The sequence below is a fragment of the Rutilus rutilus genome (genome assembly GCF_951802725.1).
Source record: "Rutilus rutilus genome assembly, chromosome: 23".
In the NCBI taxonomy this organism is placed as follows: Eukaryota; Metazoa; Chordata; class Actinopteri; order Cypriniformes; family Leuciscidae; genus Rutilus; species Rutilus rutilus.
This window is the reverse complement of record NC_140233.1, coordinates 16,250,110-16,270,421: the sequence shown is the minus strand read 5'-3', so window position 1 is coordinate 16,270,421 and position 20,312 is coordinate 16,250,110. Positions and strand designations below refer to the sequence as shown.

General features: G+C 39.0%; 1 protein-coding gene across 4 annotated transcripts in view; it reads right to left on the bottom strand.

Moving 5' to 3' along the window:
• Positions 1 to 20,312, bottom strand: part of ptprz1a (protein tyrosine phosphatase receptor type Z1a) — a 94,482-nt gene that overhangs the window by 23,704 nt on the left and 50,466 nt on the right. For all 4 annotated transcript variants that reach the window (XM_084397001.1, XM_084397002.1, XM_084397003.1 and 1 more), the window contains 12 exons: positions 20,212 to 20,308; positions 20,042 to 20,127; positions 19,593 to 19,727; positions 16,724 to 16,858; positions 16,439 to 16,602; positions 16,219 to 16,354; positions 15,881 to 16,027; positions 15,665 to 15,758; positions 13,676 to 13,749; positions 13,463 to 13,591; positions 12,801 to 12,953; positions 12,262 to 12,404 (listed from right to left, as the gene is read on the bottom strand). In XM_084397001.1, coding sequence (XP_084253127.1) covers positions 12,262 to 12,404; positions 12,801 to 12,953; positions 13,463 to 13,591; positions 13,676 to 13,749; positions 15,665 to 15,758; positions 15,881 to 16,027; positions 16,219 to 16,354; positions 16,439 to 16,602; positions 16,724 to 16,858; positions 19,593 to 19,727; positions 20,042 to 20,127; positions 20,212 to 20,308 — 1,493 coding nt within the window. The remainder of the gene's footprint in view (positions 1 to 12,261; positions 12,405 to 12,800; positions 12,954 to 13,462; positions 13,592 to 13,675; positions 13,750 to 15,664; positions 15,759 to 15,880; positions 16,028 to 16,218; positions 16,355 to 16,438; positions 16,603 to 16,723; positions 16,859 to 19,592; positions 19,728 to 20,041; positions 20,128 to 20,211; positions 20,309 to 20,312) is intronic.

Genomic DNA, 20,312 nt, shown 5'->3' with positions numbered 1-20,312 from the left:
GCTATTTTTGCTTATAGCTTTTGAACAGTTTGTCCAAAAATCATAAAATTGGTCTCGTTAGATTCAGGGCAACATGCCGATTCGACTGATATCCAATTTGACCATATCGGCCATTTTGACTGTCAGCCATTTTGAATTTTGTGCTAAAATGCTGTATTTTATGAACGCATGAACGAATTGTTACGAAACTTGGTATTGGTCATCATCACGATGTCCTGAAGGAACCTGAGAAGTTTCGAAACAGCGCCACCTAGTGGTGAATTTTTTTTCCAAAATGCTTATAACTTTGGGTGTGGTCGACTTATTTTCACGAGACTCATCTCATTAGAGTCCTGAATCGTTGCCGAGTCCCACGATACCAAACATGCTAGGTTTCGCCTTACGGTTTGTGTAGCGTTGTGATTTAGCGCTTAAAAAACATTTGGCTATATCTTCGAAACCGCTAGTCCGATCGAGACGAAACCACCGTCAGAAGTTTGGAAACATAGGTCGATAGCTATACGCCAATGCCCAAATGCAAAAATATTGATGTTTAGGGGTAGTAATTTCCAATCAAAGTCATGTGTCAGTCATTTTTTATGTGTTTTTTCATATAAATGTCTATAACTCCGAAGCGAATTGAGATATCTTCACCAAAATTGACACACATATGTATGGGCTCACTCTGAGGACACATAAAAAAAATGGTGTGACTGAGCCTCTTGGTGGCGCTATAACAGAACAAAACATGAAATTCCCATTGACTTCAATACAGTTTTGTGAAATAAAATGCTATACTAAACAAATGCATTGGTGTAATATTACGAAACTCAGAATGTGCCATCAGCTCCATCCCCTGAAGGTACCCAAAATATTTCGAGACAGCGCCACCTAGTGGTCAAAAGTTATAACAAAATTTCCAAAAAGGCTAATAACTTTTGAATAAATCTGGCTATTGAAATGCCACTGGTCTTAATAGATTCCCTGGGTCAAGCCGAGAACATAGATACCAAGTTTTCCTTATTTGGCCAAACTTCCTGTCCGCCATCTTGATTTTCATTCAAAACCTACTTTTTCGAACTCCTCCTAGACCGTTTGTCCGATTTTCACCAAAATCGAATCGTATCATCTCCAGACTGTACAGACTAAAAGTTATGGATTTCGTGTCGATAGACGAAACCGTTTTCGTATAGCGCAGCAGCAAAGTTGAGGCATGATGCCAAAAGCACTATTCAGGCTTTATCTCTGAAATCCCTTGAAATATTGACACCAAACTTTGTATATGTCATTGTCACTTCACTCTGACCACATCACATCAGTTTGTAACTGCTCCACCTATTGGTCGAAAGTGATAATCCATTAAATCATATTCTGAATTACTTTTTATATGATTTTTCAGCCATTTCGCCTAAAATCCTCTCTAAATGTCTTTTATTGGTCATTGTTGCAGTTGGTCTAACACCTTCAGCCATGTTGGCATATCCTGTCATCTGCTTGCGCTTGGCCCCGATAATTGCTGCTTGCAGCTATATTTATTATTATTATTCTTCCTTCTTCCGACTGGGAGTCTATGGCAGCCCATAGAACCGATCGCGGGAAAGTTGTAATGGTTTGACATTCTGATAGAGGACAGTCCCAACATTAAATACACCAATTTTGGTGTGTCTAAGTCATTCCCTCTAGCGCCACCAACTGTCCAAAGTTTCACTCATGTTTATGCTAATAACTTTTGAACCACAAGGGCTAGAAACAAAATTCTTTTTTCCTCTGATTTCTGAGCTCAGGGCGATTCGATTGCACCCTATGACGTCATTTTTCGTCATAATAATTTTTCCGCCATTTTGAATTTTCCGAAAAACCTACTTTTTCAAACTCCTCCTAGGCCGTTGCTCCAATTTCCACGAAAATTGAATCAGATCATCTTCAGACCATGCCGACAAAAAGTTATGGAATTCGTGTTGATTCATCAAACCGTTCTCGAATACCGCGCAAACAAATTTTACCTAGCGCTTGCGAAAACAGACACAAGCCAGTATCTCCTCAACACTTTATCATATTAAGACCAAACTTGGTACATCTCATCACAAGCATGACCTGAGGCAACATGCTGCGTTTCGGCACAGTGCCACCTACTGGTCCGGAGATATGAAAAATGGCTATTTTTGCTTATAACTTCTGAATGGTTTGTCCAAAAATCATAAAAGTGGTCTCGTTAGATTCAGGGCATCATGCTGAGTCGACTGATATCCAATTTTCCCCGATCAGCCATTTTGGCTGTCGGCCATTTTGAATTATGTGCTAAAATGCTGTATTTTATGAACGCGTGAACGTATCGTTACAAAACTCGGAATGGATCATCAGCACGATGCCCTGAAGGAGCCTGAGAAGTTTCGAAACAGTGCCACCTAGTGGTGAATTTTTTTTCCCAAATGCTTCCAAATGCTTATAACTTTGGGTGTGGTCGACTTATTTTCACGAGACTCATCTCATTAGAGTCCTGAATCGTTTCCGAGTCCCACGATACCAAACATGCTAGGTTTTGCCTTACGGTTTGTGTAGCGTTGTGATTTAGCGCTTAAAAAACATTTGGCTATATCTTCGAAACCGCTAGTCCGATCGAGACGAAACCACCTTCAGAAGTTTGGAAACATAGGTCGATAGCTATACGCCAATGCCCAAATGCGAAAATATTGATGTTTAGGGGTAGTAAATTCCAATCAAAGTCATGTGTCAGTCATTTTTTACGTGTTTTTTCATATAAATGTCTATAACTCCGAAGCGAATTGATATATTTTCACCAAAATCGACACACATATGTACGAGCTCACTCTGAGGACATGTAAAAAAAATGGTGGGACTCAGCCTCTTGGTAGCGCTATAATAGAACAAAACATGAAATTCCCATTGACTTCAATACAGTTTTGTGAAATAAAATGCTATACTAAACAAATGCATTGGTGTAATATTACAAAACTCAAAATGTGCCATCAGCACCATTCCCTGAAGGTACCCAAAATATTTCAAGACAGTGCCACCTAGTGGTCAAAAGTTATAACAACATTTCCAAAAAGGCTAATAACTTTTGAATAAATCTGGCTACTGAAATGCCACTGGTCTTAATAGATTCCTTGGGTCAAGCCGAGAACATAGATACCAAGTTTTCCTTATTTGGCCAAACTTCCTGTCCGCCATCTTGATTTTCATTCAAAACCTACTTTTTCGAACTCCTCCTAGACCGTTTGTCCGATTTTCACCAAAATCGAATCGTATCATCTCCAGACTATGCTGAATAAAAGTTATGGATTTCGTGTCAATAGACGAAACCGTTTTCATATAGCGTAGCAGCAAAGTTGAGGCATGATGCTAAAAGCACTATTCAGGCTTTATCTCTGCAATGCCTTGACATATTGACACCAAACTTTGTATGTCTCATTGTCACTTCACTCTGACCACATCACATCACATTTGTAACTGCGCCACCTATTGGTCGAAAGTGATAATCCATTAAATCATATTTTGAATGACTTTTTATATGATTTTTCAGCCATTTCGCCTAAAATCCTCTTTAAATGTATTTAATTGCTCATTGTTGCAGATGGTCTGACACCTTCAGCCATGTTGGCATATCCTGTCATCTGCTTGCGCTTGGCCCCGATAATTGCTGCTTGCAGCTATATTTATTATTATTATTCTTCCTTCTTCCGACTGGGAGTCTATGGCAGCCCATAGAACCGATCGCGGGAAAGTTGTAATGATTTGACATTCTAATAGAGGACAGTCCCAACATTAAATACACCAATTTTGGTGTGTCTAAGTCTTTCCCTCTAGCGCCACCAACTGTCCAAAGTTGCACTCATGTTTATGCTAATAACTTTTGAACCACAAGGGCTAGAAACAAAATTCTTTTTTCCTCTGATTCCTGAGCTCATGACGATTCGAATGCACCCTATGACGTCATTTTTCGTCATAAAATTTTTTCCGCCATTTCGAATTTTCCGAAAAACCTACTTTTTCGAACTCCTCCTAGGCCGTTGGTCCAATTTCCACGAAAATTGAATCAGATCATCTTCAGACCATGCCGAAAAAAAGTTATGGAATTCGTGTTGATTCATCAAACCGTTCTCGAATACCGCGCAAACAAATTTTACGTAGCGCTTGTGAAAACAGTCGTAGGGCTGTATCTCCGCAACGGTTTATCGTATTCAGACCAAACTTGGTACATCTCATCACAAGCATGACCTGAGGCAACATGCTGCGTTTCGGCACAGTGCCACCTACTGGTCCGGAGATATGAAAAATGGCTATTTTTGCTTATAACTTCTGAATGGTTTGTCCAAAAATCATAAAAGTGGTCTCGTTAGATTCAGGGCATCATGCTGAGTCGACTGATATCCAATTTTCCCCGATCAGCCATTTTGGCTGTCGGCCATTTTGAATTATGTGCTAAAATGCTGTATTTTATGAACGCGTGAACGTATCGTTACAAAACTCGGAATGGATCATCAGCACGATGCCCTGAAGGAGCCTGAGAAGTTTCGAAACAGTGCCACCTAGTGGTGAATTTTTTTTCCCAAATGCTTCCAAATGCTTATAACTTTGGGTGTGGTCGACTTATTTTCACGAGACTCATCTCATTAGAGTCCTGAATCGTTGCCGAGTCCCACGATACCAAACATGCTAGGTTTTGCCTTACGGTTTGTGTAGCGTTGTGATTTAGCGCTTAAAAAACATTTGGCTATATCTTCGAAACCGCTAGTCCGATCGAGACGAAACCACCTTCAGAAGTTTGGAAACATAGGTCGATAGCTATACGCCAATGCCCAAATGCGAAAATATTGATGTTTAGGGGTAGTAAATTCCAATCAAAGTCATGTGTCAGTCATTTTTTACGTGTTTTTTCATATAAATGTCTATAACTCCGAAGTGAATTGAGATATTTTCACCAAAATCGACACACATATGTACGAGCTCACTCTGAGGACATGTAAAAAAAATGGTGGGACTCAGCCTCTTGGTAGCGCTATAATAGAACAAAACATGAAATTCCCATTGACTTCAATACAGTTTTGTGAAATAAAATGCTATACTAAACAAATGCATTGGTGTAATATTACGAAACTCAAAATGTGCCATCAGCACCATTCCCTGAAGGTACCCAAAATATTTCAAGACAGTGCCACCTAGTGGTCAAAAGTTATAACAACATTTCCATAAAGGCTAATAACTTTTGAATAAATCTGACTACTGAAATGCCACTGGTCTTAATAGATTCCTTGGGTCAAGCCGAGAACATAGATACCAAGTTTTCCTTATTTGGCCAAACTTCCTGTCCGCCATCTTGATTTTCATTCAAAACCTACTTTTTCGAACTCCTCCTAGACCGTTTGTCCGATTTTCACCAAAATCGAATCGTATCATCTCCAGACTGTGCTGACTAAAAGTTATGGATTTCGTGTCTATAGACGAAACCGTTTTCGTATAGCGTAGCAGCAAACTTGAGGCATGATGCTAAAAGCACTATTCAGGCTTTATCTCTGCAATGCCTTGACATATTGACACCAAACTTTGTATGTGTCATTGTCACTTCACTCTGACCACATCACATCACATTTGTAACTGCGCCACCTATTGGTCGAAAGTGATAATCCATTAAATCATATTTTGAATGACTTTTTATATGATTTTTCAGCCATTTCGCCTAAAATCCTCTTTAAATGTATTTAATTGCTCATTGTTGCAGATGGTCTGACACCTTCAGCCATGTTGGCATATCCTGTCATCTGCTTGCGCTTGGCCCCGATAATTGCTGCTTGCAGCTATATTTATTAGGGGCCAAGCACCGAAGGTGCGGAGGCACCTATTGTGTTTGTTCCGGTTCTTATTAGGGGCCAAGCACCGAAGGTGCGGAGGCACCTATTGTGTTTGTTCCGGTTCTTATTATTATTATTCTTCTTCCGACTGGGCGTCTATGGCAGCCCATAGAACCGATTGCGGGAAAGTTGTTTTGGTTTGACATTCTGATAGAGGACAGTCCCAACATTAAATACACCAATTTTTGTGTTTCTAAGTCATTCCCTCTAGCGCCACCACCTGTCCAAAGTTTCACTTTTATTTTGCTAATAACTTTTGAATCGTAAGGCCAATCAACAAAATTCTTTTTTCCTCTTATTTCTGAGCTCATGCCGATTCGATTGCACCCTATGACGTCATTTTCCGTCATATAAATATGGCCGCCATTTTAAATTTTCTGAAAAAGCTACTTTTTCGAACTCGTCCTAGACGGTTTGTCCAATTTGCACGAAAATTGAACCAGATCATCTTCAGGTAGTGCTGACAAAAAGTTATGGAATTCAAATTGATTCGTCAAACCGTTTTCGAATAACGCTCGAACAAATTTTACGTAGCGCTTGCGAAAACAGTCGTAGGGCTGTATCTCCGCAACGCTTTATCGGATTCAGACCAAAATTGGTACATGTCATCACAAGCATGACCTAAGGCTACATGCTGCGTTTCGGCACAGCACCACCTACTGGTCCGGAGATATGAAAAATGGCTATTTTTGCTTATAACTTCTGAACAGTTTGTCCAAAAATCTAAAAATTGGTCTCGTTAGATTCAGGGCAACATGCCGAGTCGACAGATATCCAATTTTACCATATCGGCCATTTTGGCTGTCGGCCATTTTGAATTATGTGCTAAAATGCTGTATTTTATGAAAGCATGAACGGATTGTTACGAAACGTGGTATGGGTCATCGGCACAATTCCCTGAATGAGCCTGAGAAGTTTCGAAACAGCGCCACCTAGTGGTGAATTTTTTTTTTCAAACGCTTATAACTTTGGGTGGGGTCAACTTATTTTCACGAGACTCATCTAATTAGACTCCTGAAACGTTGCCGAGTCCTACGATACCAAACATGCTAGGTTTCGCCTTACGGTTTGTGTAGCGTTGTGATTTAGCGCTTAAAAAACATTTGGCTATATCTTCGAAACCGCTAGTCCGATCGAGACGAAACCACCGTCAGAAGTTTGGAAACATAGGTCGATAGCTATACGCCAATGCCCAAATGCGAAAATATTGATGTTTAGGGGTAGTAAATTCCAAACAAAGTCATGTGTCAGTCATTTTTTACGTGTTTTTTCATATAAATGCCTATAACTCTGAAGCGAATTGAGATATTTTCACCAAAACTGACACACATATGTATGGGCTCACTCTGAAGACACGTAAAAAAAATTGTGGGACTGAGCCTCTTGGTGGCGCTATAATAGAACAAAACATGAAATTCCCATTGACTTCAATACAGTTTTGTGAAATAAAATGCTATTTTCATTCAAAACCTACTTTTTCGAACTCCTCCTACACCGTTTGTCCGATTTTCACCAAAATCGAATCATATCATCTCCAGACTGTGCCGACTGAAAGTTATGGATTTCGTGCCGATTGACGAAACCGTTTTCGTATAGCGCAGCAGCAAATTTGAGGCATGATGCTAAAAGCATTATTCAGGCTTTATCTCTGCAATGCCTTGACATATTGACACCAAACTTTGTATGTGTCATTGTCACTTCACTCTGACCACATCACATCAGTTTTGTAACTGCGCCACCTATTGGTCGAAAGTGATAATCCATTAAATCATATTCTGAATTACTTTTTATATGATTTTTCAGCCATTTTGCCTAAAATCCTCTTTAAATGTCTTTAATTGCTCATTGTTGCAGTTGGTCTGACACTTTCAAACATGTCGAAATGTCTTGTCGTCTTATTCTGCTTGGCCCCGGTAATTGCTGCTTGCAGCTATATTTATTATTATTATTATTATTATTATTCTTCTTCCGACTGGGCGTCTATGGCAGCCCATAGAACCGATTGCGGGAAAGTTGTTTTGGTTTGACATTCTGATAGAGGACAGTCCCAACATTAAATACACCAATTTTTGTGTTTCTAAGTCATTCCCTTTAGCGCCACCACCTGTCCAAAGTTTCACTTTTATTTTGCTAATAACTTTTGAACCGTAAGGCCAATCAACAAAATTCTTTTTTCCTCTTATTTCTGAGCTCATGCCGATTCGATTGCACCCTATGACGTCATTTTCCGGCTTATAAATATGGCCGACATTTTGAATGTGCTGAAAAAGCTACTTTTTCGAACTCGTCCTAGACGGTTTGTCCGATTTGCACGAAAATTGAACCAGATCATCTTCAGGCAGTGTTGACCAAAAGTTATGGAATTCAAATTGATTCGTCAAACCGTTTTCGATAAACGCACGAATACATTTTACGTAGCGCTAGCAAAAACAGTCGTAAGGCTGTATCTCCGCAAAGGTTTATCGTATTCAGACCAAACTTGGTACATGTACTCACAAGCATGACCTGAGGCTACATGCTGCGTTTCGGCGCAGCGCCACCTACTGGTCCGGAGATATGAAAAATGGCTATTTTTGCTTATAACTTCTGAACAGTTTGTCCAAAAATCATAAAATTGGTCTCGTTAGATTCAGGGCAACATGCCGAGTCGACTGATGTCCAATTTGACCATATCGGTCATTTTGGCTGTCGGCCATTTTGAATTTTGTGCTAAAATTCTGTATTTTATGACCGCATGAACGGATTGTTACGAAACGTGGTATGGGTCATCAGCACAATGCCCTGAATGAGCCTGAGAAGTTTCGAAACAGCGCCACCTAGTGGTGAATTTTTTTTTTCAAATGCTTATAAATTTGGGTGTGGTCAACTTATTTTCACGAAACTCATCTTTTTAGACTCCTGAATCGTTGCCGAGTCCTACGATACCAAACATGCTAGGTTTCGCCTTACGGTTTGTGTAGCGTTGTGATTTAGCGCTTAAAAAACATTTGGCTATATCTTTGAAACCGCTAGTCCGATCGAGACGAAACCACCGTCAGAAGTTTGGAAACATAGGTCGATAGCTATACGCCAATGCCCAAATGCGAAAATATTGATGTTTAGGGGTACTAATTTCCAATCAAAGTCATGTGTCAGTCATTTTTTTCGTGTTTTTTCATATAAATGTCTATAACTCCGAAGTGAATTGAGATATTTTCACCAAAATTGACACACATATGTATGGGCTCACTCTGAGGACACGTAAAAAAAATTGTGGGACTGAGCCTCTTGGTGGCGCTATAATTGAACAAAATATGAAATTCCCATTGACTTCAATACAGTTTTGTGAAATAAAATGCTATACTAAACAAATGCATTGGTGTAATATTACGAAACTCAGATTGTGTCATCAGCACCATCCCCTGAAGGCAACCAAAATATTTCAAGACAGCGCCACCTAGTGGTCAAAAGTTATAACAAAATTTCCAAAAAGGCTAATAACTTTTGAATAAATCTGGCTATTGAAATGCCAAGGGTCTTAATAGATTCCTTGGGTCAAGCCGAGAACATAGATACCAAGTTTTCCTTATTTGGCCAAACTTCCTGTCCGCCATCTTGATTTTCAGTCAAAACCTACTTTTTTGAACTCCTCCTAGACCGTTTGTCCGATTTTCACCAAAATCGAATCGTATCATCTCCAGACCGTGCCGACTAAAAGTTATGGATTTCGTGTCGATAGACGAAACCGTTTTCGTATAGCGCAGCAGCAAAGTTGAGGCATGATGCTAATAGCAATAATTAAGGCTTTATCTCTGCAATGCCTTGATATATTGACACCAATCTTTGTATGTGTCATTGTCACTTCACTCTGACCACATCACATCAGTTTTGTAACTGCGCCACCTATTGGTCGAAAGTGATAATCCATCAAATCATATTTTTAATTATTGTTTCTATGATTTTTCAGGCATTTTGCCTAAAATCCTCTTTAAATGTCTTTAATTGCTCATTGTTGCAGTTGGTCTGACACTTTCAGACATGTTGGCATGTCTTGTCGTCTTATTCTGCTTGGCCCCGGTAATTGCTGCTTGCAGCTATATTTATTATTATTATTATTCTTCCTTCTTCCGACTGGGAGTCTATGGCAGCCCATAGAACCGATCGCGGGAAAGTTGTAATGGTTTGACATTCTGATAGAGGACAGTCCCAACATTAAATACACCAATTTTGGTGTGTCTAAGTCATTCCCTCTAGCGCCACCAACTGTCCAAAGTTTCACTCATGTTTATGCTAATAACTTTTGAACCACAAGGGCTAGAAACAAAATTCTTTTTTCCTCTGATTTCTGAGCTCAGGGCGATTCGATTGCACCCTATGACGTCATTTTTCGTCATAATAATTTTTCCGCCATTTTGAATTTTCCGAAAAACCTACTTTTTCAAACTCCTCCTAGGCCGTTGCTCCAATTTCCACGAAAATTGAATCAGATCATCTTCAGACCATGCCGACAAAAAGTTATGGAATTCGTGTTGATTCATCAAACCGTTCTCGAATACCGCGCAAACAAATTTTACGTAGCGCTTGCGAAAACAGACACAAGCCAGTATCTCCTCAACACTTTATCATATTAAGACCAAACTTGGTACATCTCATCACAAGCATGACCTGAGGCAACATGCTGCGTTTCGGCACAGTGCCACCTACTGGTCCGGAGATATGAAAAATGGCTATTTTTGCTTATAACTTCTGAATGGTTTGTCCAAAAATCATAAAAGTGGTCTCGTTAGATTCAGGGCATCATGCTGAGTCGACTGATATCCAATTTTCCCCGATCAGCCATTTTGGCTGTCGGCCATTTTGAATTATGTGCTAAAATGCTGTATTTTATGAACGCGTGAACGTATCGTTACAAAACTCGGAATGGATCATCAGCACGATGCCCTGAAGGAGCCTGAGAAGTTTCGAAACAGTGCCACCTAGTGGTGAATTTTTTTTCCCAAATGCTTCCAAATGCTTATAACTTTGGGTGTGGTCGACTTATTTTCACGAGACTCATCTCATTAGAGTCCTGAATCGTTGCCGAGTCCCACGATACCAAACATGCTAGGTTTTGCCTTACGGTTTGTGTAGCGTTGTGATTTAGCGCTTAAAAAACATTTGGCTATATCTTCGAAACCGCTAGTCCGATCGAGACGAAACCACCTTCAGAAGTTTGGAAACATAGGTCGATAGCTATATGCCAATGCCCAAATGCGAAAATATTGATGTTTAGGGGTAGTAAATTCCAATCAAAGTCATGTGTCAGTCATTTTTTACGTGTTTTTTCATATAAATGTCTATAACTCCGAAGCGAATTGATATATTTTCACCAAAATCGACACACATATGTACGAGCTCACTCTGAGGACATGTAAAAAAAATGGTGGGACTCAGCCTCTTGGTAGCGCTATAATAGAACAAAACATGAAATTCCCATTGACTTCAATACAGTTTTGTGAAATAAAATGCTATACTAAACAAATGCATTGGTGTAATATTACAAAACTCAAAATGTGCCATCAGCACCATTCCCTGAAGGTACCCAAAATATTTCAAGACAGTGCCACCTAGTGGTCAAAAGTTATAACAACATTTCCATAAAGGCTAATAACTTTTGAATAAATCTGACTACTGAAATGCCACTGGTCTTAATAGATTCCTTGGGTCAAGCCGAGAACATAGATACCAAGTTTTCCTTATTTGGCCAAACTTCCTGTCCGCCATCTTGATTTTCATTCAAAACCTACTTTTTCGAACTCCTCCTAGACCGTTTGTCCGATTTTCACCAAAATCGAATAGTATCATCTCCAGACTGTGCTGACTAAAAGTTATGGATTTCGTGTCTATAGACGAAACCGTTTTCGTATAGCGTAGCAGCAAACTTGAGGCATGATGCTAAAAGCACTATTCAGGCTTTATCTCTGCAATGCCTTGACATATTGACACCAAACTTTGTATGTGTCATTGTCACTTCACTCTGACCACATCACATCACATTTGTAACTGCGCCACCTATTGGTCGAAAGTGATAATCCATTAAATCATATTTTGAATGACTTTTTATATGATTTTTCAGCCATTTCGCCTAAAATCCTCTTTAAATGTATTTAATTGCTCATTGTTGCAGATGGTCTGACACCTTCAGCCATGTTGGCATATCCTGTCATCTGCTTGCGCTTGGCCCCGATAATTGCTGCTTGCAGCTATATTTATTAGTATTATTGCTGTTTAACAGAATCTAGACCATCATAACCCAGCCTGGAAACTCATGCTGGTCTAAGCTGATCTTTTCAGACAGCAGACAGTGAGGCGGCTCACTAGCTTCTGGAACAAACATAACGTGTCTTTTCCAAGACGCAGTGTGCATCTCCCTCAGGGCCAAGATGCAACTCACTCGTCGTGCACGACCATGGGTCCATCTTTGGAGCCGGACTCTTTTTGGACGATGTTGATCAGCTCAAAGACGTTACTGATAGGACTGTCTGGGTTGGGCCAGCGTGGCGTCCGGTAATGCTTCACTTCTAGAACAAAATCATCCTGAAAAGAGGGAGAAAACAGATCAATTAAATGTGTGTGTGTGTTTATGATCATGTCTGTGTGGGATTCAGCTGATACAGATGGTTTAATGCTAAGTGTGTGAAAAGCAGCAGATGTGTTGTTTAACAGACTCTGTTCTCGCTTTCGTCAGCGGCCATTTGCTCCTCCTAATATTTTCCACAATCGTACGGCAGGCACCAGCTGCGATCTTCAAAACAGATGCCTGCGTTTGTGTTTTTGAATGGTTTTGGAGAAATGACACACAGAAAGCGCTCATTTACATCTCTCTGAATCGATTAGCGCAGCTTTTGTATGATGGGTAAAATCTCTGATCCTCTGTGGGTTGCTAATGTTAGCTGTTAAATCTGATTGGCTGTGCAGCGGATCTTATGTTACCTGCGTCGCCTCTAAGATGTAATCTTGCACTATCAACATGTCTTCATTGGACAGGCACACGTGGCCCTCCCCTCTTAACGATACAGAGAAGGTCTCGTAGCTGATTGGCTGATCTCGCGTGGGCCAGAATACGATTGGCTCGCTGTCTTCTGTCTGGGAATGGAATAAAGAAAATGACAGAGGGAGGGAGAGAGTGAACGAGAAATGAATGAAAGGACAATCTGTTTCATTCAGCACTGGAAGATCATTAGGAAATCCAGGTGTGACACTCGGTTTTGGGGGAAATGGATTTTCTGATCAAAATGGCAATTGATTTAAAAGAACAAAACAAATCCAGGTTTGCTTTGCTTGTTTGTAGAGCTGATTATATATCAATATGGCTTTAAAAATAATACAACTAATAAAATATATCATTATTATTATACAAAAATACTATATAAAAACTATATAATCAAAATCAAGTATTTAAGGAAAGGTATACAATAATTTTATTTTACATTACAACTGTAAAATGATAAGACTAATATTTATGTCTGACTTAATTTCTTCATTTTCAAACATTAAACCATCAAACAGTTTCGTTTCGATTAATCGTGCAGCCTACGTGACACTATAATGCAGTTAGCGATACATACTATTATGATGTTTACCGTAGTACTGACCGTGTTACTCGTATCCGGCAGTGACACAATAACCTGGGCATTGTGATCCCACACCATCCTCCACAAGTCCTTCACTGTGCTGGGTAAAGGATTCTGGGTAATGATGAACTCTTTGCTCTGCCGATAGCCCTGATATGAATGCATGAATGAGTCTGAATGTGAGTCTGAATAACCTGCTGAGAGAACTGACTTTAGAAACACTGAATGTCTCACCATGACATATGAAGCATTGATGTAGTCTGACGTCTCTCCTGCTGATGTGGACAAACACACTCTGGATTTCTCCACTGCAAAACACACAGAACAGTCAGTTTGTGGAACTAAATATCGGGCCATCCATCTATTTATCCATCTGTCTGTCTATCTGTCTGTCTGTCTAACTATATGTCTGTCTGTTTATCTATCTATCTATCTACCTATCTATCTGACTGTCTATCCATTTGGATTTTTATCTCTATCTATCTGGCTGGCTGGCTATCTATCTATCTCTGCCTGTCTGTCTGTGTCTATCTATCCATTTGTATCTATCTATCTCTCTGTCTGTCTATCCATTTGTATGTCTAGCTATCTATCTGACTGTCTATCCATTTGGATTTTTATCTCTGTCTGTCTGTCTGTCTGTCTATCTGTCTATCTATCTATCTATCTATCTAACTAACTAACTAACTAACTAACTATCTATCTATCTATCTATCTATCTATCTATCTATCTATCTATCTATCTATCTATCTATCTATCTATCTATCTATCTATCTATCTATCTATCTATCTCTGCCTGTCTGTCTCTGTCTGTCGTGTCTATCCATTTGTATGTCTGTCTGTCTATCCATTTGTATGTCTGTCTGTCTATCTATCTATCTATCTATCTATCTATATGTCTGTCTGTCTATCCATTTGTCTGTGTATCTATCTAGCTGTCTATATGTCTGTCTGTATGCCTGTCTATCTGCCTGTCTGTCTATTCATCTATCTATCTATCTATCTATCTATCTATCTATCTATCTATCTATCTATCTATCTATCTATCTATCTATCTATCTATCTGTATGTATGTCTGTCTATCCATTTGTCTATATATCTATATCTATCTGTCTGTCCATTTGCATCTATCTATCTATGTATGTATGTATCTATATCTATATGCCTGTATGTCTGTCTATCTATCTATCTATCTATCTATCTATCTATCTATCTATCTATCTGTCTATATGTCTATCTATCTATCTATCTATATCTATCTATCTATCTATCTATCTATCTATCTATCTATCTATCTATCTATGTCTGTCTATCCATTTGTCTATATATCTATATCTATCTGTCTGTCCATTTGTATCTATCTATCTATGTATGTATGTATGTATGTATGTATGTATGTATCTATATCTATATGCCTGTATGTCTATCCATCTATCTATCCATCTATCATATATCTATATGTCTATCTATCTATCTGCCTGTATGTCTATCTGCCTGTCTGTCTGTCTATCTATCTATCTATCTATCTATCTATCGATCTATATGTCTGTCTGTCTGTCTGTCTGTCTGTCTGTCTGTCTGTCTGTCTGTCTATCTATCTATCTATCTATCTATCTATCTATGTCTGTCTATCCATTTGTCTATATATCTATATCTATCTGTCTGTCCATTTGTATCTATCTATCTATCTATCTATCTATCTATCTATCTATCTATCTATCTATCTATGTATGTATGTATCTATATGCCTGTATATCTATCTATCTATCTATCTGTCTGTCTGTCTGTCTGTCTGTCTGTCTATCCATTTGTCTATATATCTATATCTATCTGTCTGTCCATTTGTATCTATCTATCTATGTATGTATGTATGTATGTATGTATGTATGTATGTATGTATGTATGTATGTATGTATGTCTATATGCCTGTATGTCTATCAATGTATGTATGTATGTATGTATGTATGTATGTATGTATGTATGTATGTATGTATGTATGCCTGTATGTCTATATGCCTGTCTGTCTATATGCCTGTCTGTCTATCTGCCTGTCTGTCTATCTGCCTGTCTGTCTATCTGCCTGTCTGTCTATCTATCTATCTATCTATCTATCTATCTATCTATCTATCTATCTATCTATCTATCTATCTATCTATCTATCTATCTATCTATCTATCATAATATGATGAATAACAATAAATGCAGTAGTTTTGTGAACCTACCAGGAATGAGAGAGCAGGTCCTGTTCTTCGTTCTGTTGCAGTCATTCAGGGCACTGGTGTAATCGTTCTGTTTGGCATTTGACTGGCACACCAACTGCAATCACAAGGTCATTGTCATGTAGAGGTTATATCATTCCACTACAATTCATCTGTGGTAAAACAAAGACTTCCAGCTGTGCTCTTCAGTAATCCCTTAAAAACTAAGAGCACACTTACTTTAAACTGCTTTTCCAGGCATGTCTTGCATGAGGACCCTGGGGTCAGGAGGTTGTTAACATACTGATGAATATGGCTTGATGGCACCGCTGTCTCTTGACTTAAAATGGCCTCAACTAGAGCATCATGGGTAAAGATGTACTGCTCCTGTAAGGGTACCAGACCAGATGATCTTGAGAAGGATACTTGATCATCAAGATTGTCCAAATAATAAGAAACACAGTAACACTAAGGATCGATTAAACGGTAAATAAATGCTAATTTTTCTTTGTAATATCCTTATAGAGCACTATGAAGTTCTCTATACCAGAATGAGACTTTAATTTCTGATCACTCACCTCCGTTTGAACCAGATAGTTCCGTTGTGTACGAATGTGTTTGAGGAAGCCCAGAATGTTGACTGTCCCCTGCTCTTTAATCTGTTTTAACATGCTGTCCAACACTATGTAGGTCCCTGTTCGGCCCACCCCAGCACTAAAAGCATACACAAACACTCAGAAGAAATGTGAAATATACAATATGACACTTGCTACATTTAAAGAAAGTCCTGTAGCCCACCTGCAGTGTACAATCGCTGGACCCATGTCATCTGTTTTGGCTCTGGAGGACTTGTAGATGAATGAAAGCACAGGCAGGACATACTCAGGAACGCCCATGTCTGGCCACTGTGTGTAGTGATAGTGTATCACCGTCTTCTCGTTACTATGACCTCTCTGAGAACCCTGAAGAAATCAAAACGGCATATGTATATACATGTGATGTTAACAAATAAACAACAGAAAATCTCTAATATCGACCCATAACCGATATGGTGCCAAGATGTTGTGTATCCTTGCTGGATACCTTCTTTATGCTGGTATTTCTGATGGTGAAGGTTCTCTGGGTGTAGTACGCGAGGACTTTTGTGCTCTTAACAGTAACCAAAAAACAGCCGTACTCTTCCTGCTTCTCCAGAGGCCAGTACTGGTCACACTTCCTCTGAGAAATGGAGAAACAATTGGTAATTGTTAACATCTATTTACATCAATATAAATTCTGTCATTCATTCTCATCTTCGTCCAAACCCTTTAGATTTTTTAGTTTCCGTCAGAAAAAAAGCAGGTTCAGTGCCTAAAAGTGATGTCGGGAAGGGATATTTGTGTTTAATGAACCTACACGTTAGAATAAACCCATCAAAATATAAGGAAAATACCTTTTTGGTCACACTTTAGTTTAGGGTCCAATTCTCACCATTAACAACTATTTACTATGACTTTTGCCTCAATAAAATCATAATCACTGCTAGTAAGGTAGTTAAGTTTAGGTATTGGGTAGGATTAAGGGATGTAGAATATGGTCATGCAGATTTTCTCGATTGCTTAAACACTATAAGCTTTTGAACTAAAATTTCAAAACCATAATGCCATTTATCAAAAAGCACACCCATTTCCCTAAACTATAAACACTATTCCCTGTTTTGACACATGAGTCATGAGATTTGTTGAACTGTCACTGCAAAACTCAACACACAAATCCCTTAATTTCTCATTGCCTACACCATGTTGTCATTTAGAAAGCACTAGCATTCAAAATTGTTCACTCAAGTCAGCACAGCTTCAGCTCAGTTAGCACACAATTACCCAAGTGGAAACACTAAGAGTCAAAATTGAACACACATCAATCAGATCCTTCAATAGATAGATAAAAGGGCCCAAATCAGTTTATTGATTTTGGAACAATGGATCCAGAAAGACATGAGGAGGAGGAAGGGCAAGGACAAGAAGACAAGCAGTCTCAGATGAAATTCAAGTCACTCTAGTTGCCCATGTCTTTGTCAATGGTATGACTATGAGGGAGGCTGGGCTACGAGTAAGGCCAAATTTGAGTCGCTTTACTGTCGCCTCGAGAACCTTCAGGGAGGTGTGGTGGCAAACAAAATTCTATCACTGAACAAGAGACAAACATTTCCAATAGTCTTTGATGAGGTGTATTTTCTTGCAAGAAAAGGTCAGCAGTCGTACAGTCACCCAGAGTGGTTGCAGAGTGTGACAGTGAAGGGAGGGCATCCTTCATCCTTTATAGTCTTGACTCCCAGAATGTTATCTTTCTAGGCCAATGATGGTATTTCAACCATATGGGGAACATTCTTAGACTTGTTCATCATATTGTGAGTGGAGGCCCTGTCACGACCAACACTCTTTACCATTCCAATACAATTCCATATTAGAATAAGGTTTGTGTGTGCTCTTTTACTGTCATATGATGGTCACACACATCTTACTGTAAGTAAATATAAAAAAAAATTTAGAGGAGAGAGTAAAAAAAAAAGAAAGAAAAAAAGAGTAAAACAGGGGAAAAAAAGTACCAATGTATCCATTGGTTGTGTCTTTTGTGTTCATCATGTGAAAAGGTTTGTGATGGGGGGAACCACAAGCAACATAACTTACCAGTTTTGGAAATGTTGTTTTGAATTTATTGCACCAGTGTCTTAGACAATGTTGTAGTGTGTGTGATTTTGAGGGCTTGTGTGTCCTGTCTGAGGGCAAAGTTTGGTTTTTCAGCAAGAGTGAATGGTTTTGAGTCTAGAGCTTCATTTTGACCTGAAAATAGGATGTTTGGGGAATTGGGTGAGACGTTATGGATTTGTGTTTATAGTTTTGAGAATACGAGGCATAGTTTCAAGAAATGTGTTTAAGCAATCGAGAAAAACTGTAATATGTGCTTTATAAGTACTAATAAACAGCCAATATCCTAGTTATATACATGCTAATCAACTAGTTAATAGTGAGAATTGGATCCTAAACTAAAGTGTTACTGTAAGTTGGTTAATGTATTTATCTGACAAAAATATTTAGCAAAAATAGACAAGCTAAAGCTACAGGTTTTATTTTACTATGCAAAAAAAAAAAAAAAAACACTCACAGGAAAACGCATACATTGACTACAACACAATCAGTTATTAATATTTAGTTGGTTCTCTCTTGTTTTTTTACATAAAATTATGTCTGCACAATTTGACATCTTTCATTGCATTATCACAAATAAAACAATTGACTCTAACCACAACTATGGAATATGCTAACAAAATCTTTAAAGATACACTATGCAATTTCTGTTTTTCTCCCTAGAGTCGCTGTGGAGTACTTGTATTTAACGTTACTGTCGTAAATACCGCTCACGCAGAGCCGTCTCTGCACTCGTTTTCTTCGTCGACTCTGCCATGATTCACGTCTGTAATGCGTGCTAGTGTCTTCCATAGAGGCTGCTTCATATGTTGTTGATGTATGTGATGTCGTGCCGTAAAGCAAGTCATGATTCTCGTGAGATTTGGCGGGGCGCCACCTCTCAAACCTGCATTGTTGGTTTGCTATCGGGATGATTCGCCCTACTACGACGAGTTCGTTTACCATCGAAATGATTTCGAAGCTGTTATATTAAGGTACAAATCTTGCATAGTGTGCCTTTAACAGATTTGTAATAATTTTGGATTAATGGCTAAAGATGTAAATTTCCTAGGCATCACTTTTGGCCACTACTGTATTTTCTATGCTATGAAAGTGAATGGGAACTTGGAGTTGTCAAGCTCCACAATGTACCAAAAAACAGGTCCATGTGACACTCCAAATCTTCTGAAACCGTACAACAATGTTGATGACAGAATTCTCATTTTTGGGTGAACTGACTCCTTACATCTCAGATACTGCATTTTAGGTAGACTTATAAAACAGCTCACCCTTCCTTTCTCCACTAGGTTTGTGATCATAACAATCACTCCCACGTTCTGCTCCCACACCATCCGCCAGAAATCCGGAGTGCTGGACTTCAAAGGCCCTTGTGCTGCGATGTAGGCTTTCTGTTTGTTAAAACCCTTGAAGAGAGGAGACAAATAAAGCTAGCATTCTTAGCGAGTATTCTTAGCTTAAACTTTGAAAGAACATCTCAGGTGACACAATCTTTCCATAGTGGCTCCAAATATTTTCTCACACTCGAGCTGACACCATGCCTGACTTTCCAAGATTAAATCAATAGCAAATCAGCATTGCTTTTTAAGTGTTTTAATCATATCTGCTAGTTAAACAGTTGCACTTTGAGGTAGGCATGCCTCGCTGATTAAATAATAATACAATTATCATGATATGCCTGCATTGTAATGCTTCTGAGCTAATGTTGACTACATCTTACATCCACGTAGTTGGCGTTTATATAGTCTCCTCCGCTTCTTCCGTCCTTGTCGTTCAGGGGTGCGAGTCGCACTCTGGTGTGGTCATCTAAAGGATGAAATCCAAGAAATGACCATTTTAGATCAGATCTACATACATCTAATGCTCATATATTGTGACAGCGGTTCTCACAGGCTAAAATGTTGACGTATCGGTTCTTGTTCTTATTGTCCGGATGGCTGGAACAGTCTGTAGTTGTTCCAAGGTCCACGGTGCATGTCTGAACTTCCTAA